Source organism: Asparagus officinalis, chromosome 5 (genome assembly GCF_001876935.1).
Source record: "Asparagus officinalis chromosome 5, Aspof.V1, whole genome shotgun sequence".
Lineage (NCBI taxonomy): Eukaryota > Viridiplantae > Streptophyta > Magnoliopsida > Asparagales > Asparagaceae > Asparagus > Asparagus officinalis.
In genome coordinates this window covers 125,763,110-125,786,838 of record NC_033798.1, presented here as the reverse complement: position 1 = coordinate 125,786,838, position 23,729 = coordinate 125,763,110, and the positions used below count along the sequence as shown (strand labels likewise).

The 23,729-nt window shown below is 38.5% G+C and overlaps 2 protein-coding genes across 3 annotated transcripts; both read right to left on the bottom strand.

The window, feature by feature from the left end:
• Positions 3 to 1,780, bottom strand: LOC109842567 (ATP-dependent zinc metalloprotease FTSH 4, mitochondrial-like; the record flags this gene model as incomplete). The annotated part of the gene is made up of 2 exons (XM_020411426.1): positions 1,256 to 1,780; positions 3 to 800 (listed from the first exon to the last, which is right to left on the bottom strand). Coding segments are annotated over exons 1-2 (1,308 nt in total), but the record flags the coding sequence as incomplete, so codon positions are not given.
• On the bottom strand, positions 17,333 to 18,154 carry LOC109843640 (splicing factor 3B subunit 1-like). Of its 2 annotated transcripts, none has more exons than XM_020412597.1 (2): positions 18,142 to 18,154; positions 17,333 to 18,072 (listed from the first exon to the last, which is right to left on the bottom strand). In XM_020412597.1, the coding sequence occupies exon 2, from the start codon at positions 18,058 to 18,060 to the stop codon at positions 17,458 to 17,460; it is 603 nt and encodes a 200-aa protein (XP_020268186.1). In that variant the 5' UTR covers positions 18,061 to 18,072; positions 18,142 to 18,154; the 3' UTR covers positions 17,333 to 17,457. The 2 variants fall into 2 exon arrangements, with proteins under 2 accessions (XP_020268186.1, XP_020268187.1); XM_020412598.1 differs by having other exon boundaries at positions 17,333 to 18,030; positions 18,100 to 18,150.

The window sequence follows — 23,729 nt, the reverse complement described above, 5'->3', positions numbered from 1 at the left end:
TGTGTTGCATTAACCACCACCTCCTGCTGCTGATGCTGCTGCTTCCCCTCTCTCGCTTGAGCAAGCAAACTCTTAATCTGAGCCCCAGTTAGAGTTTCCTTCTCTAACAAAGCATTTGCTAGCGCATCCAGCTCTTTACTGTGAGTGGTGAGTATAGTCTTGGCGTTGTTATAAGCTCTCTCGAGAAGCTCTTTCACCTCCTCCTCGATCAGCAACCTCGTTTCTGTGCTCATACTCTTTCCATCATCATCATAGTTGTGAGTAACAACACCGACCTTCTTGCTCATCCCATACTTGGTCACCATTTTTCTTGCTAGTGCAGTGGCTTGCCTGAGGTCTGAGGAAGCACCGGAAGTCACTTCGCTTTCCCCAAATATTAGTTCTTCAGCGACTCGGCCACCCATGCAAACATCCAGCCTAGCAAGCATTTGCTTGCGTGTCAGGCTGGTCTGATCCTTGTCCGGCAACTGCATCACCATGCCGAGGGCCATTCCACGAGGAACAATTGTGGCCTTATGAACTGGCATTGCACCATCAGTGTAGATTGCAACAAGAGCATGGCCACCCTCATGGAACGCTGTAGTTCTCCTGTTCTCTTCAGAGATCACTGCTGACTTCCTTTCGCTGCCCATTGTGATCTTGTCCTTCGCATATTCGAGATCAGCCATTGTGACAGATTTAGCCCCATCCATTGCTGCCTTGACTGCAGCTATGTTCACAAGGTTCGCGAGATCTGCACCTGAGAAGCCAGGGGTAACTCTGGCTAAGATCATAAGATCTACATCCTCTCCCTTCAGGATCTGCACAAAAACCATTTCAAGGGACTTACTACTGCATAAACAATGAAGATTAATAGTATAAAAATTTTAGTTTCGATAGATGAACATCCTATGACAAAGATATATTGGACACTACATGTTAAAAGTTCAATCAACTTCACCAACACTCCCAAGTTGTTGTGACGATTGAGGATTGTTATTTTATAACATTTCTGCATGTCGAACGCATTCATGGGCCGAAGCTGACTCACATAGTGGTTTCTCCTTTTTCGTAGATATGTTTAAATATGTGGCCAATCGGATTGTTAAAAATCCCTTATACCGTGCTGAATCTCCAGAATTGTAGTGATGGTTGAAGGGTTATACTTTCAAATTTTAACACTAACAAAACTAACCAAGAAGAGCATGAACCGGTGACATACAGTAACGGATAGGAAAGTTACAAGATCTAGAATGTAAGGAAAGAAAATGGGTACCTTTGACATGTGAGATTCTAGAATCTGCCGTCGACCTTCCACATCTGGATTGGGAACAACAACGTTACGGTCAAAACGCCCAGGTCGGATCAGTGCTTTATCCAATGACTCTGGGAAATTAGTAGCAGCAATGACAATGATCCCCTCATTCTGCTTAAAACCATCTAGCTCAACCAACAACTGATTTAGGGTCATCCTCATGTATTGTTGGTCCTTGGGATTGCGGCGTCCACCAATTGCATCAATCTCATCGATGAAAATAATGCAAGGGGATCTTTTCTTTGCAGCAGCAAATAGATCTCTTACTCTCCTAGCTCCAACACCCACATACACCTCCTCAAACTCACTACCACTGCATGAGAAGAAAGGAACACCAGCTTCTCCTGCGATAGCTCTTGCTAACATAGTCTTCCCTGTGCCAGGTGGGCCAACAAGCAAGACACCCTTTGGAAGTTTTCCACCAAGACGAGTGAAACGCTGGAACGAGCAACAAAATAAACATAAGAACATAGATAAAGGAGTAACAAAACTGATATTGAGACCCCAATGCTTTTTAATGAGGCAAAAATAATATAGATCAATTAAAATTTAGAAGAATGTAGATTTATATAGTTTCAGTTAATCTAGAAAGTGATTCTAATAGAGTGCCTAGAAAATAATGTGGTGGTTTTCGAAAAGAAATATGTATCTAGTATAGCACGTATATTGATGGATATGTATGGTAGAGTAACAATTGGGGTGAGAACAAGATAAAGGAGAGACAACTCTTTTTTATTACCATAGACTTACAACCCTTAATATCTGCATTGGTGAAGGACCAACTTTATGAACATATAAAACGTCTCATGGTGTGTGTTACTTGTTGATTATGTACAATTAATTAATGAGATCAGGGAGGAGATAATCTATAAAGTAGAAAGGTCGAAAGAAGCTTTTCGAATTTAAAGGATTCAGAATTACTAGCACAAGATCCTAATGCAACATACTTTTAGTAAAAATGTGGAGTAATGAGCGTACAGTACATATTGTGTAGTCACCCTAATTTTTCACTTAATAAAAAATATAATAGTATATTTAGTGCTTATTTAATGTACTGAGTTTAAGTATATATCAAACCATGAAATAATATATTACAGAAGGCCATTTTATGCATATGATAGCTGTATCTATAATAACATATGTAATTACAATTAGTTGAGGGATGTTACTGAAGAATGTGAACTTAAATAAAGTCAAAACAAACACTGACCTATCTATATCCGCAGCCTCAACAGGCAAACACACAGCTTTCCTCAATGAGAAACAAAAGGAAAATCTAAAGTCTAAACCTAGTTACCCCTAGTCATAAAGAAAAGAATGAAATATTATTTTATTAGGGTTTGTAGATTCCTGACAAGCTGGCTTCAGTTTCATTCCCGCGCTCTTCGATATCTATCTCCGGAGATCGCAGCCATACTTCGATCTCGATAGGGTAAGTTGTCTATAAATTTATTACTTATTGTATTAGCGTTGCTTCTTGGCCAAGTCTTCACCTACCTAGTTGGGTCTTGTACGATAGTTGATGCTAAACTTCGCCACATGAAACACCTTTCTGGAGCATACCTTTGAACTGTACATATGCATAAGATTACTAACCATGAATTAAATTCCTTGTTGAAGAGATAAATGCATACAAGTTCGGTTATTTGTTTCAGACTTCAGAGGTTAGGTTGCTTATTAAGTTTGAATACATAGGGGGACAAACAAGTATACTAGGTTAAAATAAAAATGTAGAGTGCAGTTTATCTAGTATATTAATTAGTTCTTCTTTGCTTTAGCATATAGCAGCGGGATGTTATATACTGATGAGTATGTGCATTATTCTTTAGGGATTTTCGCAGAAGCTTCGTGAGTCGAATTTGGATCGTCTTTCAGGTTACGGTAAGTGGTGATTTATGCATTGTGCACTATGCAGTTTTTCATCAGAAGTTATCCTATGTATGTGTGAAGCTATTCTGTGATTAGTTATATAGTTTTATATGATTTTGCTCGAGTATCTGTTGTTGGTTTAATCGTGTTTTATGATGACACAAGTATTCAGTTTATTTCTTTAACGACAATCATGTCTTTTTCACATAGTAGTAGGTTGATTGAGATGCATGTGGTTTGATTTTCACCATTGGTTTGCCTTTGGTTCTTTTATAAAGAATTTGGTTGTATGAACTTTTGTTCATTTATTGAAAACCTATGCATCTAAATGTCAATATACTAATATATGTCGAAAATAAGTAAGTTCATCTAAACAGGGCTCATGTGTCCCTATGAGGTTTTCATTAGCGCTACAAACTCAAATTTTGGGTCTCACCGTCTAGAAACCATAGGCTTAATGCTTGTGGGGTTACCAAGTCAACAGGAGTAGGAGGTGTTGACCGTACTAAGACCTAGCCTGCTTATTTTACATTGCATGAATTTATATTTTTAAAATGTCACATCAAGTTTAAAAGTTCATTGATGATTTTATAGTCTTAATATTTTGCTCATAAAAAATTATGGGTTTCGCCGAACCAAAGTTTAATGTATAAATTTATCCACTTATTGAATTCACATGAGTTGTGAACTCATGTGTTTTATTCACCTTTTTCAGAGTGTTCTAGACTAGATGGAGTTGGAGAGCCTCATAATTCTTCACAAGGATTGAGTAAGCTGGCTAGTCTTTGATTAATTGCACAACATTTTTTTAGGGAAGGGTAGACAAATATTTTGAATTTTTTTTATATGTTGAACTTTAAAAGATTTTGCCATTTTGGTACAAGGAGATTTTCTCCTGTAGACTAAATTTTAGCTCAAGATAAAGAGGACATTCATTCATTTTATTGATAGGATTGACGTATATTCCCACCTAAGGACGCGGCCTAAAATCACATCATTCCTTTTTTTTTTTTTTGCGATCCGCTCCGTTGAACTTGATCTACACGTTCTTAAACCTAAACACACCAATTTTGGAGGAATATATATCATACTCGCTTTAAAGGCACGAGTTCTTTTCATGATCAAGATTAGGAGCTGGCTTTGATGTGGAATTACATTTTGTTAGTTCCTAGTTTAGGAGCTGGCTTTGATGTGGACACCTCTCCGATTGCTATTTATCAAGTGGCCCTTTGCCTGTCTATTTGCGGTAACCACCGTTAGGCTGTCCAGCTTCAATCCAAATAATCTCACTGATTTCTTATTGTTTATCTGCTGTAATTTTATTATTGCAAATTTGTGATTTTTTTGGCTCCTTTATCTTCAGGAGGTCTGTTTGTTAAGAAATGATGTTTTCTTCGTCTGAGGGTAAAAGATTTGAATTTATCTATAGGCTCTGTTTGGCAAAACTAGCTGAAAGCTGCGATTGTTTATCTGCTGTAATTTTATTATTGCAAATTTGTGATTTTTTTGGCTCCTTTATCTTCAGGAGGTCTGTTTGTTAAGAAATGATGTTTTCTTCGTCTGAGGGTAAAAGATTTGAATTTATCTATAGGCTCTGTTTGGCAAAACTAGCTGAAAGCTGCGAGATTATAGCTGAAAGCTGTTAAGCTAGCTGAAAGCTATGAAATTGTAGCTGAAAGCTGTTAGCTGTGTAGCTAGCTGATTGACTAGAGCTGTTTGGCAAAAGTAGCTGTACAACTAGCTTAAGTTTGTTAAATGACTAAAAAAGACATGCAATATTATTGATATAAAATTAGAATTATTAGGGGCAAAAACGGAAGACAAAAATTGGCAGCTCCTTCCTAAAGACAAACGCTACTTGAGGTAGTTTTTCAAAAACTACTTGCAAAAGACACAATCTCTAAAATAATCTCCTCTTATTTTTTGTCACCAAACAGCTCTACTAGCTTATTGACCAAGTCAATAAGACACAAGCTCTTAGATAAGATATTTTTTTTGGTTGCCAAACAGTGCCATAATTTATCCCAAACAACTAACTAGATAATAGGTTAATTTTTGCTTGATTTATCCATAATACATCCTACAACCTTCACCAAAAAAGATAAATAAAAGAAGGTTCCATGGATCTTTTGGTGAGGGGGAGATGCAAGGCTAACGTCACATTGTTGGTGTGAGTTAATTAGATCTAATATATCTTTCAATTGGTCTATTCTTTCATAAGTTTCACTTGATGATGTGGATGGCTATCCTACTAAGCAAATTCTTGACAAATAAATAAATAAAACCCATTAAAATAAATGGGATTGGAATTTATAATTAAGTACCGTTACCTACAAGTTGGTGAGATAAGTTGGCGTTCCAACTTCCGAGGGATGGGGTCTGCAGAGTTTGGAGGGGGCGATGAGATGCGTAGAGATCCCTCGGCATGTGAAGGTATATGCTTTTATTTCATAATACAAATATCCATTATTAAGGTTTTCACATTTTCATCTCCAAATGAGCAAGATGAAATAATCATCATTATTGATGTGTTTTTGTACAGTTAGGGGGCCATCAGACGTGGTATATTTGAGATATTAGACAGCTATTAAAAAACCCGAACACCTTTAATCGAAGATATTTTGAAGAAATTTGCAAAATAGACCTATTTTGTTAAATATTTAGCAAAACAGACCGTTTTGCTAAATATTTAGCAAAATAGACATCTTTTTGGCCAACAGGCCAAAAAGAGATCGATTTTGCAAAGCGGAACATTCGAAACATACGAGACTAGTAGTCCCGTATGATTTAATGGGGGATTAAATCATTTAACAAAATAGGTCTATTTTGCAAATTTTTCCATTTTCATCGAACCCATTAATTTATCTGGTGATTAATTTTCATATCATTTTAAATCTAAGACTCGCGGTATTCCCCATGAATAGTTGGAGAAGTAGCATCTTTGAATTTTGCACAAAGGGGTCAAGATTCGCACTAAGACAAAATGAGTAGTTCAAGAAGTAGCTAAAGAGGGTATCATTTGAAATCGTTTCGAAACATCATGACATGTTGGTTTGTCATAGCAATGGCATGAATGAAATTAATTTCCGTCTCAAACTTTACAAGGACATCCATAGACCACGCACATGATTAGACATGTAGTCAAACATATAGTAATTACACAATTACATGAGTTTTGCATGCGCATAAAAATGTTGAGAACAGTTACTGTAGAGACAAACGCGGACATGCAACCATCTCACAAAGAGAAGGCAATGATTAATCTTGGTTCGGCAAGATGTCTACGTCCACAACCGACGAGATTGATAATCCATTATTTATCAAGATGTCACAATGAAGATGGAGCAGAGTAGAAACACTAATCTCTTTTCCTTATGAAGCCGAAACAAATATCAAAATTTCTTGCCAAATATACATAAAGAAACCCTAGCTAGCAATCTTTATTTATAGCCTCCCTTAAATTCCAGTCCAAGTAGCCAAACAACTCCGCAATTCGAATCCAAACATGAGTCCAACTAGCCAAACAACTCCCAAATCCGAATCCAAACAAGACTCAAAAACACGTCCAAATTATGTGGGACTCATCAGTGTGTTCGGACTTTGTAGTCGACAGAGAGGTCTGGCAAATTATGGCTTAATATGAGCCACCGGTGGGTGGCTTTCAATACAGCCAACTTCACGGTTACAGTGGCATCGAAGGTTGTACACTTGTGTAACTCTACCATGTTTATTTCATTAAATTTTCATAAATGAAAGTACGGGGCAAAAACGAAAAGTAAAAATAATACCATGTCATAAAATGCCATTCAATTAATTGGGTCTTTGGAACTACCTTGCAAGTTGTTGTCCCAAGCTCATCTAACCCTACGAACTGGTTCTCAAATTTTTTTTTGGCTGAGATTCTGCTGAGAGGACCCTTGAAATTGATGCCACGTACAATCTTGTTTTTCCTTTTTTTTTTCTTTTTTTCTTTTCCCTCTTTTATTATCTTCTTCAAAAATGTGAGATGGCTACTTGTCCCATGCACGTGCAGGGCATTTGAAGGGTGAGAAACTTCCAAATTCCCTCCTTTCAATGTTGAAGATGGACGAAGATCATCAATGGTGGAGCTATGCACAAGTTCTTGGGGCTTTGCCCCCACCACCCAAAAATAAAAAAAAATCGATATTACGTGTGTGTGTTGTGTGTGTGGGTGTATATAATTTTGTATATAACAATTTACATATTTATATCATTCTTAAAAGCATGGCTTCATTGCACTTTAGTACCCCATAGGTTTCCCTACTATGCAGATATATAATCTTTATTTGTTTCTATCAGCACTTCATACCCCAAACTTTTTAAAAATTACATTTTACTACCATAATGTTGCACAAAAGGAATTTCGCACCGAAAATTCTCATTTGACACTCACATGCTGATTTTAGGACTATTAACCCTTTAATATTATTGAATTTACCGTTAAACCTATAATAATTCTATTTTAACCAATTTCACTTCTATTTTAAAATAGTATTTTAATAGCTGCTCCGTTTGGATACCATCGTGTCTTGTTTCCATGGTGTTTTTGCTAAAAACAAAATATCATGCGTTTAGAAACCATGATGTTTTTTGAGCTAAATCATCCTCAAACCAAAAACACAACACTTATTTCAAAACACCTTTTAGATGTTTTAAGTATAATAATATTAAAAACTATAATATATTATATAATATTAAAATATTTATAATATATTAATTTATTAATAACGTACTAGTAATAACATAATATTAACATTATTAATAATATTATATTATATGAATAATAGTATAATATAATATTATATTAATAATAGTATAATATTATGTTAATATTGAAATAATATTATTATAAAACATTAATATAATATACAACAATAACAAATTGATACACCAAAATAATTAAATATATAATTAATTATTTGAAAATAATATGTAATACTTATAATATAATATAACTCATTAAAGTACAATATAATATTATAATATATTATACAATATTATATTGAATTACATTTAATACTTATAATACTATAATAATGTAAACTAAATATTAAAATATTTTATTTATAATATATTTTATTATAATTAATATATAATATATTAATAATATGTTTAATACTAATGTTATAATGGGTCAAACTAGTGTTGACAAAAAATACTTAACATGATGTTTTGAAAACATTTTAAGGGAAAACAAAACATCATGGTAATAAGGAAAACAGAATGGTATCCAAACGAAGCCTAAAATGCTCTAAAATTGAGTGTTTCATAAGAATTTTCTCTCTTAGAGGTGAAGAATCTCACATTTGCATAACTGAGCTATTAAACTGCTATATTCAAGAACTTTAGGGTGAATAATTGCGAACCCATATAAGTGCTATAAAAAACAAGTGAGGATAAATTAGTGCAAGCTAGAGGAGAAGCCACATAATAAGTACAATCCAGCCTAAAAATATCTCAAAACAATTGAACTAATTAATTATTATTAATGCACATATGTCCCTAGGATTCTTGGCCCTCTAAGATAAAATTTCTAACTCCACCCCCACGAAGATCATTAATAATCGCAGCATAAAGAAAAAGAGATACGATTGAATTCATGTTTGCTATATCCACTCCTAAACCATAATTTTGGGAGTTGGATTGCCGAAAATGCCCTTTTGATGTTGAGAGTATTTCTGAAATGGACTTGGCCTGTTTTGGTTTGGGAGAAGGACAATTTAGTCCTTACACCCCCAAAGTTACTGTTTGGAGTGTGAATAGTTGGACCCGATTGGATTAGAGATTGGCCAACCTCCTGTTGGCTTGACTCATTTGTCACTTCCAACCACAATCTGACAATCCATAAAGCTCCGCACATTACGATGTGAACCTTATTTCTTTCCTAAATTTTCACATAGTAACCCCGAGACTTTTGGGCCTTGCACAAAACCCCGCAACATTTGAGACCTTTCTGCAATAATAATGGCGTAATAAGGGCTTTCTGAAACTTTATAAAAAAGTAAGATTCCAATTAAGAGTGGGGTCGACTAATGAGAAAATTTACGAGCTTGTAAAGTTTTTTTTTTATAACTTTTTTATGCTTGGGCCTTAGCTGGACCAAGTCCAGGATCTAGGTAGGGCCTCGGTAGCTGGATCGGATTCTAAGTAAAATATTATTTTGCATTAATAAAAGAATATTTAACTAACACTCATAAAGATTGCTCCTGTCCAATTACTTATTTTTTAACCAATTAATCATATGATTGACCAATCAGAACGTTAAGGTTATACAATTAATTCAACTCAGCTAACTGTTTTAGACTCAAACCCAAAGCGCCAAGCTTTCTTAAAGGTGAAAATGCGCAATTCAAAACATTATCATATGATTGAAATCAAGAAAACAGAACGACGAACCAAATTCAAAAAAAGCAAGAAAACCAACCTGAAGATAGATTTGACTTGAGCAAGATCCTCTCCACGCTAGCCCTAGTCGCCACCCTCAAATTCTCCATGTTCGCCTTCTCCATGTGCCTCTCTGTAAACCCATCATACGGCGTTACATTCGTCTCGATCAATCCATCCCTCACTGCAGACTGCCAACTCTTCAGCTCCGGCCTAAACCCCACCGCCTTCTCCACCATCTCCGGGCCCCACTCGACACCGTAAGCATTAAAGAACTCCCTGTGAGCCCGGCTGTAGAATCCGGCGTTGACCGCCGACAATCCGCCGAGGACTCTGCCGCGAGCCTTGGTGACGCCGTCGTCGGAGACGAAGGACTGGGCGGGGGAATCGAGGCTGTTGGCGGCAACCAGGGTTTGGAGGAATCCGTCCTGGGAGCTGAGGGAGGGGAACTCGTCGGGGGTCCCACCGCGCTCGAGGAGGAGGACGTGGTGGCCGGCGGCGGAGAGGGTGGCAGCGAGAGGGCAGCCGATGGTCCCGACTATGATGTAGTCGTCGTCGTCCTCCGGCGGGTACAGAGTGGCGTCAAAGGTGAAGCGCGCGTAGCTGGAGTAGTTCCCCCTGAAATCAAGAAATCAAGAACAAGAATCGATTCTTAGGGTCAGGGTTTGGGGACTGAGGGTTACCTCCTCCCGCGTTGATCACCGACGATCCGCCGAGGACTATGCCGCGAGCCTTGGTGACGTCGTCGTCGGAGACGAAGGACTGGGCGGGGGAATCGAGGCTGTTGGCGGCAACCAGGGTTTGGAGGAATCCGTCCTGGGAGCTGAGGGAGGGGAACTCGTCGGGGGTCCCGCCGCGCTCGAGGAGGAGGACGTGGTGGCCGGCGGCGGAGAGGGTGGCAGCGAGAGGGCAGCCGATGGTCCCGATTATGATGTAGTCGTCGTCGTCCTCCGGCGGGTACAGGGTGGCGTCGAAGGTGAAGCGCGCGTAGCTGGGAGTAGTTCCCCCTGAAATCAAGAAATCAAGAAATCAAGAAATCAAGAACAAGAATCGATTCTTAGGGTCAGGGTTTGGGGACTGAGGGTTACCTCCTCCCGCGTTGATCGCCGACGATCCGCCGAGGACTCTGCCGCGAGCCTTGGTGACGCCGTCGTCGGAGACGAAGGACTGGGCGGGGGAATCGAGGCTGTTGGCGGCAACCAGGGTTTGGAGGAATCCGTCCTGGGAGCTGAGGGAGGGGAACTCGTCGGGGGTCCCGCCGCGCTCGAGGAGGAGGACGTGGTGGCCGGCGGCGGAGAGGGTGGCAGCGAGAGGGCAGCCGATGGTCCCGATTATGATGTAGTCGTCGTCGTCCTCCGGCGGGTACAGGGTGGCGTCGAAGGTGAAGCGCGCGTAGCTGGGAGTAGTTCCCCCTGAAATCAAGAAATCAAGAACAAGAATCGATTCTTAGGGTCAGGGTTTGAGGACTGAGGGTTACCTCCTCCCGCGTTGATCACCGACGATTCGCCGAGGACTCTGCCGCGAGCCATGGTGATGCCGTCGTCGGAGACGAAGGACTGGGCGGGGGAATCGAGGCTGTTGGCGGCAACCAGGGTTTGGAGGAATCCGTCCTGGGAGCTGAGGGAGGGGAACTCGTCGGGGGTCCCGCCGCGCTCGAGGAGGAGGACGTGGTGGCCGGCGGCGGAGAGGGTGGCAGCGAGAGGGCAGCCGATGGTCCCGATTATGATGTAGTCGTCGTCGTCCTCCGGCGGGTACAGGGTGGCGTCGAAGGTGAAGCGCGCGTAGCTGGGAGTAGTTCCCCCTGAAATCAAGAAATCAAGAACAAGAATCGATTCTTAGGGTCAGGGTTTGGGGACTGAGGGTTACCTCCTCCCGCGTTGATCGCCGACGATCCGCCGAGGACTCTGCCGCGAGCCTTGGTGACGCCGTCGTCGGAGACGAAGGACTGGGCGGGGGAATCGAGGCTGTTGGCGGCAACCAGGGTTTGGAGGAATCCGTCCTGGGAGCTGAGGGAGGGGAACTCGTCGGGGGTCCCGCCGCGCTCGAGGAGGAGGACGTGGTGGCCGGCGGCGGAGAGGGTGGCAGCGAGAGGGCAGCCGATGGTCCCGATTATGATGTAGTCGTCGTCGTCCTCCGGCGGGTACAGGGTGGCGTCGAAGGTGAAGCGCGCGTAGCTGGGAGTAGTTCCCCCTGAAATCAAGAAATCAAGAACAAGAATCGATTCTTAGGGTCAGGGTTTGAGGACTGAGGGTTACCTCCTCCCGCGTTGATCACCGACGATTCGCCGAGGACTCTGCCGCGAGCCATGGTGATGCCGTCGTCGGAGACGAAGGACTGGGCGGGGGAATCGAGGCTGTTGGCGGCAACCAGGGTTTGGAGGAATCCGTCCTGGGAGCTGAGGGAGGGGAACTCGTCGGGGGTCCCGCCGCGCTCGAGGAGGAGGACGTGGTGGCCGGCGGCGGAGAGGGTGGCAGCGAGAGGGCAGCCGATGGTCCCGACTATGATGTAGTCGTCGTCGTCCTCCGGTGGGTACAGGGTGGCGTCGAAGGTGAAGCGCGCGCAGCTAGGAGTGATTCCCGCTGAAATCAAGAATTCAAGAAATCAAGAACAAGAATCGATTCTTAGGGTTAGGGTTTAGGGGATGAGGATTACCTGGTTCCTGAGACGAAGAGAGGATCGCAATGCGGGGGGAGAAAAGGGTTGATGAGGGTCTGATCGCCATTGTTTTGTTGAAATTTGGGGGAAATTTGGAAAGTTTGTTTTGTTTTTTCTCACGAGCAAGAGAAAGGAGATGGGTGAGGAGTTGGTTTAAGAGCTTTAATTTGTAGTGAGGACAATGGCGCCTTCGAGCGGAGGAGGCTTTTAAAGAGAACGAAGGGGTATTTTGGGGATTTATTGTTTTTGTTGGCGGTTAGTGGACACTGCTTAAAATTAAGGCTTAATTACAGCTGGCTCTTGATTCGTCCACATGGACTTTGGGATTCTGAAGAGCGAACTAATTAATCATGACGTAACTGGGCCGCATACTGCACGTTAGTGGATCGCAATGCACTTTGTAAGGCCCAAATCTACTGTGGGCTTAATAGATGAGAAAAAAAAAGAAATAAAAGAAAAGACTTGGAGTACAGATATGTTAAATCTTTTTTGTAGAGTTTGTTTTTATTTGTAAGAGAAGTAAATTAAATTATGGAAGGATAAAAATCCTTCCTATTTTTCCATTAATTAATACAATCTTTCAGAAGATCGCAGAGACTATATCAGAGCATTTCAGTTTTAAATCTCTCTCTCTCTCTCTCTATTCTTCTCCAGTAAGATATTTTTAAATAAATAATAAATATGAAAAAGATAAAGAATATATTGAAAAAGGGCCGTAGGTGTGACGTCACCGAGATGCTATTTCTAATAATTTACAATAGATTTGGAATATTTTCCATCTCAAACTAAAACTCTCTAGTAATGAAGGGGTAGAAAAACATGACGTGATAATTAGAGGGCAATTCCGCAAATATCATGATACAAAGGGTAAAAGTGCAAATATAGAAGATTAGGGTATATGCAAAAACCCCTTTAAAAAAGGGTTAATTGCCTATTAGTCCCTTATATCTTTTCTAATTACCAAATAGTCCCTCAAATCTTAATATTTGCTTATTAGTCCCATAAATCTTCAGTTTTCTTGCAAGATGGTCCTTCTGTTAGAAAAACTGTTAACTTCTCTAACTCTAGTTGAGTTAATGCGTAACCGAACAACTCAAGTTACCTTATTACCCATGAGGTATTATATTGCCCTTGTAAGTTTTGGGTTTAGAGTGAAGCTAGTCATGGGAAAGACCTTAATTTTGGGTTTGGTGAAGAAAGAAGGTGGATTTGAGTTGTTATAGGTAGGGGTATGATGGGTATTTTACCTAATTCCGTCACATTTAATGGTCATTATTAACACCAACTAACACGGGGGACGGATTGGCAAAAAAACTAAACATTTAAGGGACTAATAAACAAAATAATGAGATTTGAGGGATTAGTTGGCAATTAAAGATGATGTAAGGGACCAATATGCAATTAACCAAAAAAAGATAACCTTTGAACTTATCATTCCATTCGACTAGCAAACTAAACACCCACCTTCCCAATTTAAACTCGTCCTCATTGTTGGGGAATTTTAGTCTGCGCAACTTGAAAGTCAACTCACAATCAACAAGATAGAAAACAACCGCAATTAAGAAGAAAGAACACCGAGATTTACGTGGTTCGGTCGACCAACTTTAACGTACGTCCACGGGGTAACAATAGGAGAAATCCACTATGTATCAGGGAGAACTACAAGAAAAATCACTTAACTCTCATCTCTCAACCTCACATACATAATCAACTTTCATGTTCTCTTCGAAACCCTCTCCTTACAATCTTTTGAATGGACAAAGACTGTGAAACTCTCTCCCAATGATGTAATCTTCTGCGCGAACAAAAACTACCGAACTCTCGCCTCTCGCACAATATTCTTGAATCGGATTACGTCCTCTGCTAACCCTAGATTATAAGAATATTTACTCTCTCTCCTCTACTTGGTTTTTCCTCTAACAATAGAAGAATATATATAGGAAAACCAAAACATTATCTCTAGGCTAACTTCCTAATTAGAATAGGGTTCAAACTTCTAATCATGATGTGACCTAATCTCTTAATTATGATAGATCTCTAACCCTATCTAATTCTCATAAAGTTATACAAAGAATCAAAGACATAATCCCAACAATCTTCATCTTGGATTTGATTCCCAAACTCCATTGAAGATATATCATCGTTGTCTTAAAACTTTACCTCTCCCGCGAGAGGCTTTTATTTTTTTTGCACTTCAAATCGAATCACCTACACTCCAACTGGATGCCCCTATGACTCTCACTCTCATCTGTCTCTTTGTGGCGCCTTCATTTCTCTTGTGTGCACCAATAGATTTTTGCCACCTCTGACATTAGAAGTAAATCAACCATGCTTCTCCTCCCAAACTAAACTTGACAGTAGCCTTCCCCCACTTGCTGTCCTCCTACTCCACCTGCATCACTCGTCTCGAAATATATCGGTACACCTCTCCTACTCCACACTACGAGCTGGATGCCTCTATCTCCTTCATCACTTGGCTTGGACCACATATGAGCGCTCATTGTCTTCAAGTCCAATGCCACCGTCTCCATCTTTGTGTATGTCACTTAATCGTGCCCGCTTGCAAGCTCTATCTAGTCTGGCACTGTCCTCCTCGAGTCCACACACCAACCAACTACTGCTCCCGCGATGACTCTGAATAATTATATACTGATAACTCTACTGCTAGAATCAAATCTGATTCTCTACGTCAGTCTCATCTGTCGCATACTCGTTTGTATTATCTGCCATCAGATCTGACTCGTCATCACCATCCGATCTTTTAAGTACTTTCTGAGCAATTTGAGCATAATCTGAAAAATCAAACCTTTTCCATCGCGTTCAGAGCACTCCAAAACCTAGGGATCAACTCCTTGATCGCCAATGTCCGCCATCGATTCGGGCATCTACTCACCAATCATTCTAGACTGATATATTAATCGGTTCGCCCATCATCTCCTAGAAAGCAATTATTCTCCATATTTTTGACAAAACAAATACAAGAAATAACTTTCCATGAAATTGAATGAAACACCAAAAAGTGAAGGAATGTTGGACTTGGAAAACGGAGGAAAGCAACCAAACAGCCCTTGATATTAACATTTTTCTGGTTTCTTGATCTTAAATTTTTAAGTTCTAGGAAATCTTAGTTGTGAATAAGTTCACAAGGAAAATCAACTTGTGCACAAAGAGACTTTTTTAAGTTCTAGGAAATCTTAGTTGTGAATAAGTTCACAAGGAAAATCAACTTGTGCACAAAGAGACTAAGTCACTTGTGGAATCCTTAAAGATCATCAACTTGTGCACAAAGAGACTAAGTCACTTGTGGAATCCTTAAAGATCACAAGAAAGATTTTATCTTTTTAATATCTAATATAAAGAAAACTCAACCCTCGTCCTATAGATGTAACTGACTGTCGAGCAGCATAAATCTCTTGTCTTCGTCTCTTGATTTGTTTTATGTGATTTGCATCTTTCTTTTTGGTTCAACTAGTTACTTATCAGAGTTTCTTCATTGTCCGGTGATTGATTAGTCTATGAAAAATGAGGAGATCTAATCAGATGCTTCGATGACGCTTTAGCAAAGTACACTTTTGCATAGATTATCGGCTGGTGCGCAAGAATCAATGTCAAATTGCGGTGGCATGCGCCAATAAAATCTCCCTCCTCTTCGCTTAATAGAGGAGGTTCTTTATCCAGTAGTTATAAATTTATTTGTAATCTTCGCTTAATAGAGGAGGTTCTTTATCCAGTAGTTATAAATTTATTTGTAATTCAATTATTTCAAATATGGTGAAAAATTTCCTTTGGAAATAGTCAAGGAGAAGATTTCAAATGGTTTACACTTTGCTAGAATTACGTAGTAAAAAAATAAACATAGAGACAATTTATTCATTAACGATCAACATAAAACAAAATGATATTTCTAGATTAATATATTGACAAAAGAAATTGCATAAATCCATTCCAAAAGAAAACACAATATTACAAAACATAAAAGTTTGGATGAGAACATGTCATGTAATCTTGAAAACCATTGTTACCTTGAAAACCACTAGTATCATAATAACTAGGGTAAAATGATCGTTCCCCTTAAAGTATTGGTAAACTATCAATATGCTCTCTAATGTATCGAATTACCTATTTTGTTCCCCCAAACTACATTTATGGTTTCAACGAGATCATTTTGTGAGTCTATAGTAAAATATTTAGCAGGAGGTTAATGATGCAATAGTATATTTTTGTTTTTCTTCATGGATTTCATCAGTTTACTTCATGGATTTTATTAGTTTATATGGGATTAATATGTAAAAACGCCCTTACATAATGCAGAATGTGGATCATTTTTATAAGGTTTTTTAAAAACTAAAACAATTATGTCAATAATTACCTTCGATAAAATCAAAATTCAATCCTTCGCTACAGTTCATATGGGCATTCAACCTTGACCAGTGCAATTGCAAATGCGCTAACAGTCATATTTGATAAACGGTGGGCCGCAATTCCGCAAGGCCGTGGTTGGCGGTCCTCAAAAAATTAGGCCACCGGCCTAAATGCATGTTCATCAAATACTCGTACAATATATATTTTAATATCATTTATGGTTGCTTTTTAATAGAAACAGTTTCGACACTAAAAAAACATACTGGAGATCCACGTATCTCAAAAAGAAGAAAAAAAAAAAAAAAAAAAAAAAAAAAAAATTTAACGTATCCCAAAAAAAAGAAAAAAAAGGATATCTCAAAAGCAAAAATTTGTTGGTTGCGTCAATATAATCTAAAATGAAGAACAAAACAAGTAGGCGATATCCTGAAAGGCGTCTTCCAACTGAGCATTGCGGTCCGATGAATTATCAGGACACGCCAACAACTTTCCAATTATTTTCAACACCATCTGCCTGTAATCTTCACTATAGTCATCGAGTTCTTTAGATATTGATCTCTTGAGATGCGCAACTCCCAACTTATTGGCCAAAGCAACGGTTGCATCGGCCAACAACACGTACTTGTCCCTTCTCGTCATCATTCTCGTCTACATAATTAGCACGAAACAACTAGGCTCGCCCATAATTAGCAAACACTGTAACTGAACGTCCTTGATCTCAGCTAGGCTTTTGATGGCTTCGAATCCAATCTCCTTCATCTCCTCGTCGTCTACCGAAAGTCTCGACACGAGCAATACCCCGTTCGCTACGTTCCAATTGATGTCGCTGGGATATGGATACGTTAGAAGTTGAATAATGCAAGTGAATAGCTTCACCAGCGCTCCCAACACTTTCCCTCTTCGATGAATAAAACCAACTCCATCTCTGCTGAAGAAATCGAAGAGTCGATGCAATATCGGTTTATAAAGTGCTCATATCCATAGGGTGCCACCGCTTTAGCAAGAGCAGCGAGAGATAAAGCTGTGATTCGCATGATTTCTAAATCCTTGTGAAGGAGACCGAGCTCCATAAGTTCAATTAGAGGCGAAAGATGTGGCAGCAACGTGCATCCGATCCTCACAGCAAACTGCTCCGCCATTCTTATAGCAGCACAACGGACTCGCAATGGCTCAATTCTTCGACAACAACTTTCGATGAACGGGAAAACAACATGAATCCCGAGTGCAGATGCTACGATCCCCATAACTTTGACCGCCACATCCCTTACGTAATCACTACTGTCATTCATCTGAAGACGAATCAGCACAGCAATTTCATCCAGACCCGTGATTTTGCTGAGAGTGTAGATGATCTCGCTCGCCTTGATGCAACAATGAGAGGAGGCATCTTCAACAAAAGGTTGGGCAACTAATATAATTCGAGAAACCAAAGGTCGAACTTTGTCCTCATCGCAACTGGGCAATACCTTGTTCATGACTTTCAGTAGGAAGCCGGCCTCTTCATCTTCTTTGTCCTCATCGCAACTGGGCAATACCTTGTTCATGACTTTCAGTAGGAAGCCGGCCTCTTCATCTTCGAGTGATTTGCGCTCTGTCAGCGTCCATGAGAGAGTGCAGTCAAGTACGTCGATGGGCTCAATGCCCACATCATGAATACTTCGGGTGAGGTTAATAAAAAATACTGACTTTTGATGAGAGGAATCGTTCATCACTCTTGAGAGTAGATTCTTGACAAGTTCTCGAGAATTGGTCTTCAATTTCTTCTCGGGCGACAACCCATCACTTCCTACACTTTCATTGACAACAAATATTGGTCGTTTATGAGACGCGTTCCCTTTGTTCTTCATCTCATCGCGCTCCATGGTATTATTTTCTTACCTCTGGGGAATGCAAATTGATCTGTCGAATTGATCAGAAAGAGATGACTTATACAACGGAAGGGGTTCTGTAGTCCCATCAGGGTTTTCATTGATTGCATGAATCCTACTCTGAGCAGCGGTAGGCAATCCAAATTCCAATTCTTCGCAGGCTTCTGTTTGGGCCCCTCCCTCATTGGCCACAACCTTCTTTTAGAGTGTGTGATTTGTGAATTATGTTGGAGATTTGCGACTAAAATAATAATAAATTTGGCTAAAATCACCAAAATTTTAAGGGATCATATTTGATGCTTGGTTTCTGTACTGTAGCTTCATACTAGAATTGATCCACCTATTTTATTTTAATTGTCAGCATTTTACAGCAAACTCTCACTAAGTTTCAAAAATCACACTAAATCCCTCAGTAACTTTCAAGATCACACCAAACGCCTAATAACTTTCAAAGTCGCACTAAATTCACGATAACTTTTGCAAAAAACACACAAAGTTAGCATTGTTACATCTCATGTAGCACATGCAAACTCAAATGACATAGAAAGAACAAAATACCCCTTAAATTGTTTTTTTTTAAAAAACCATGTATGAGTTTTCAATATTTTCAATCCAAAAATAGAAATATCTCATTTTTTGTGATTTGTTTTCCCATTGCTCCCTCTGGTTAGAGTCATTTGAACCTATATTTTTTTTTCCTTTTGCTGAAATTATCCTTCAAAATTTCTTTTCGTGTTGTTTTTTATTTTGTTTTAATTATGGGGGTTATCTGCAAAATGTAGAAAATTGTTAGGATTTTCTGCAATTCCAAAATTTATTGAGGTTTAGCGTAAAGTTATTGGGGGAGTAGGGTAAGTTTTGAAAGTTCTTGGGGGGTTAAGGGCGATGTTGAAAGTTATTACTGCAAAATGCTAAAAGTTTAAATAAAGCAAGAGGGCTAATTTGAGTGTGAAGCACTAGGGCAAGGATTAATTTAAGAAAAATAAGGTACATAGATCACTTTGAGTATAAAACTCCACTATTATTACGAAATTAGCATTTTAGCTTTAAAGTATTGGTGAACTTTTAAGTTGCCTCTTAAAGTATTCATTTGTCTATTTTCCTCCTTAAACTATGCTTGTGTGTTCGGTGTGATCATTTTGTGAGCCTATGGTCAAATATTTAACATGCAATAGTGGTTTTTTTTACATTTCTTATATTTTTGGCAATCTAAAAAGCAACTTTAATTCATAAAAGGGGTTAAATGGTAAAATTTTTTTGGGAGTAGTTGAAAATGTTTCTTAACTTGGGGGGAAAAAGAAGATAAATCGATACAAACTCATCGAGAAATACAAAAAGTCATTTTTTACGTTATTAATTTATTAAATATTTGATGGTAGACTTAGACTGGGGGGATAAAATAGATAAATTGATATTTTAGAGCCAACTGTAGAGTTCACCAATACTTTAGGGGAAAATGGTTATTTTATCCTAATATGTGTGGAAATGAGCTGTTCGGATCAATGATTGATCAGATTTTGTCGAAATTTTTTCATTTTGTTGAAAGTATTACATCTAGTTAAACTAGTGATGATTTATTTACTTACATCTGCCTTTTTATATTGCAGCCCATTGTTCCTAGACCCAAAAATTATATATTCAAACTCTATTCTACACATAGTTTTGGCCTTCCGATCTGTTGTCATCACCTCTACGACTCTATCTATTTATATCTGTATTATTATACTACTAATATTGCTGCCACTGGAGCAGCCACTCAGCAACCATTTAGCTCTTATCTATCTCGCATGAACAAAACTCTCCAAAGGAAAAAGAGAAAAAAACTGAGAATTTGTTGACAACCCCCAAAAAATAGAGAATAATATAAAAAGGAAAATTTGTAATAAAATTTGTTAACAACTGTTGGAAGGTGATGAATGCTGTCGGTCGACTAATTTGAACAACCAGTCGACTGAAAACTGATACATAGGAGTTTTTGCTGAAAAAGTGGTTTTCTAAATACAATTTAAAAATAGTAAAACAACTCTAAAATTAGTAAAATTTGGGAAAATGTTTATATACATGAAAACAAACATGTTAGAAAAGAATTTCTAAAATAACATTTACCATTTGTGAAAACTCATCATTTTGCAAAACGTCAAAAATACGAGTTCGTTGAATTCTTGATTTTGACAAAATGATTTCAAACAAAATTGAAAATTCTTTTGAATGGATTAATGGACTTAGAAAAGATGTAAAACAATTATATTAAGTCAATAATCGAAAAACACATTATTTTCTCAAATGAATGTTTAATTATCAATAAATCAAAATGTGCGTATGTGAATAGTTTGAGCTTTAAGTATGAGCACATAAAGTAAAAGCCTAAACTATTTTACCCGAGCTAATAGTCTTCGTTAGAGCTCGATCTTGGTAGCGGATGAAGCGATGGAAATTCTTGACTTGAATTGCGACGGTTTCATTCCAATTTCCTTCCAACCTCCTTGATATTGTTAACGTGCAATATCCAAATATCAACCTGGATGTATGTTGGAGGAAAACACAAATACTAGAAACCAAGATGAGAAATTATTTGTTAATCATCAAAACAAGGTTAGACAATTGGTTCATAAACATGAGACCTAACATGGATTGTTATTGGTCACTCACCACTAGTCCTGAGTACTGCTTTAGCAATGATGTTATGCTTATGCCTCCTGTCATATGCATTCTTATATCTTCGCTGCATGGATCTATGAAGACTTGAGTTATTCTACTCTCATCTCATCGTTAATTAGGCAAACTTTAAGTTATTATTGGTACAACTATTTCTGTCTTATTACTGATGCAATTATTTCTATCCATCTTTTCTGAATGTTGTTGCTTATTCACCTTGTTCTCACTTCATCACGTCCTAATCCAAGGACTGCCCTTCTGCCCTTTACAAATTATTCAAGAACAAGGGCTTGGAAACCCCTTATATTAACAAAAAGATAGCGAAATCTAGAAAAAAAGAAAAAAAGAGAAAGAAACTTGCGTCTCTCCTCAATATACATGCCAATTGTTTTGATGTCAAGTTTTTTTTCGTTTTCCTTCTATTTCCCAGAGGACAAGCAGAAGAGCATAGATATCGAGAGTGCTTGTGAACTACTGGATCTAGTGTTAGGCTTTCAATTTCGCCCGCAGGTTGAAAAACTTGTTGAATACCTGCGTTTGGGAACTTTGATTTGGATTTGGGAACTTTGATTTAAAATCAAGGGATTTTAAATTTAGGATTTGAAATCCATGATTTAGGAAATATTTTGTTTGGATATCTTTATTAAATGAAAGGATTTGAAATCTTTGATTTCAAAATCTAGTGTTTGGGTACTTTATTATACACGAATTTGAATTTAAAATTGATGAAAATTTATTCTCTTAACCCATCTTGTTTACATCAAATGCAATGGAGATGTGTAAAATAGTAACCAAAAAACACAAATTTAGATAAGTTGATAGCTAAACTCATCTCTGATACTTTGCGAGGCCCCAGCAAACAGATAAAACACTTCATATAATAAGTATCTTTCAATTTTTCCGTTAATGTACTTGGACATCACTTTGATATACTCTCCACTAGTATCTTTCACAAAGACATCCAATAAAAGAGCAAATGTACCAAACCACAAACCATCAAATGCCAATATATTGGAGTATACTATAAGCCACAATCATTCACCATAGAAGCAAACACCACAATTTTAAAATAGTCACAATTTTAACAGTCACAATTTTAACCCAAGGGCACATCTGCAAAAGTGTACACTGCAGGGGTTGCAATATAAAAACGATACCACAGAGAGTATATGCAATTAACCCTTACATATTAGCTACAATCATTCGACAAAGCAGCAAGCTATATCAAATGACAATGAGAACCGAAAAAGGTGAGACCAAAGCACAAGCACTCTCAGCACAATATCACGCTTGACCTGCGAAAAAAAACCCATAACATTGACATTAGAAAAGCCTGAGACTGCTTATGAGAAAAGCACACTGGATATGATCGTAAAAGGATTTGGACAAGAGAAACAATAGCACCTGGTGAGACAAAGCTACATAAGAAAAGGAGTAACTCGCATGAAAGCTATTGGAATAATATAGATTCACTTTAAGTAGAAAATGGAGAAGCTTCTGGATTTGAAGATTCAAAGTAGCAGGACCTGTGATGTGAATTCCAAAATGACACTAATGATTGCATAAATCCCAAAATTGGTTTTTTGATTTGCTGTTCATATCCAAAGTAACACTCTGGGCTCTTGGAAAAGTTGAACATACAAGCAGATTACACATATATCCCGAATATATATTTAGCAGGATGCAAATTTAATGAAGTCCTAAGAAAAAACAACTCAAGACATAGAAATAACACCCTACTTAGAAATAGCATCCATAAGATTGCATGACAATAAAAAATTACATATGCACTAGTACAAACATGAGCTGCCCCAACGGTTGTAACCGTTGGGGCAAATCATGACCCCAACGGTTAGGACCGTTGGGGCAAAAATAACGACCGTTGCGGCAAGTCGCGTTGGGGCTAAGTCAGCCCCAACGGTTGCCGAACTTGCCCCAACGGTTCCAACCGTTGGGGCAAATAGTTTGCCCCAACGGTTGGAACGTTGGGGCATATATTAGCCCCAACGGTTACAACCGTTGGGGCTAATATATGCCCCAACGGTTACAACCGTTAGGGCAGTTGGATAAATTTTTTAAAAAAAGGAAAAACAGCTTTTGGTGTACATGGCATATTTGAAACTGCTTTTTGCTGGAGCAGCCAAAGTCTTAGCTTTCCTTAGTACATCTATTGCTTGTGGTGCACATGGTATACTTGAACCTGCTTTTTGAAAGGGATTATTTAATCAACAGTGGATGAAATGGATGAAAGTAGATAGTTACCAAAGCTAAATCAAATTTCAATAGATTTCACCAGTTCCTCCCATATCTTCCATTATTATACGGCAACCAGAGTTCACCAAAGCAAGGGCATCAGAGTGGTCGATTTCATTCTGTGAAGCACATAGAAATGCAATATCACAACTTTCATTCCAAGTATAATAGTGATATACACAGTTAGCAAAATCAATGTTACAACAGAGACAACCATATAATAGTTGTTTGGGTGGAAAATCGATTTCATTGATGAGTCCATTACAGCTTCAAACACTTACAATAAACTCAAACAACAAAATATAGCCTTTTTATAAGACTTTAAATCAAAAGTTACAATTTTCTCTCAAACTACACACAATAGAAGT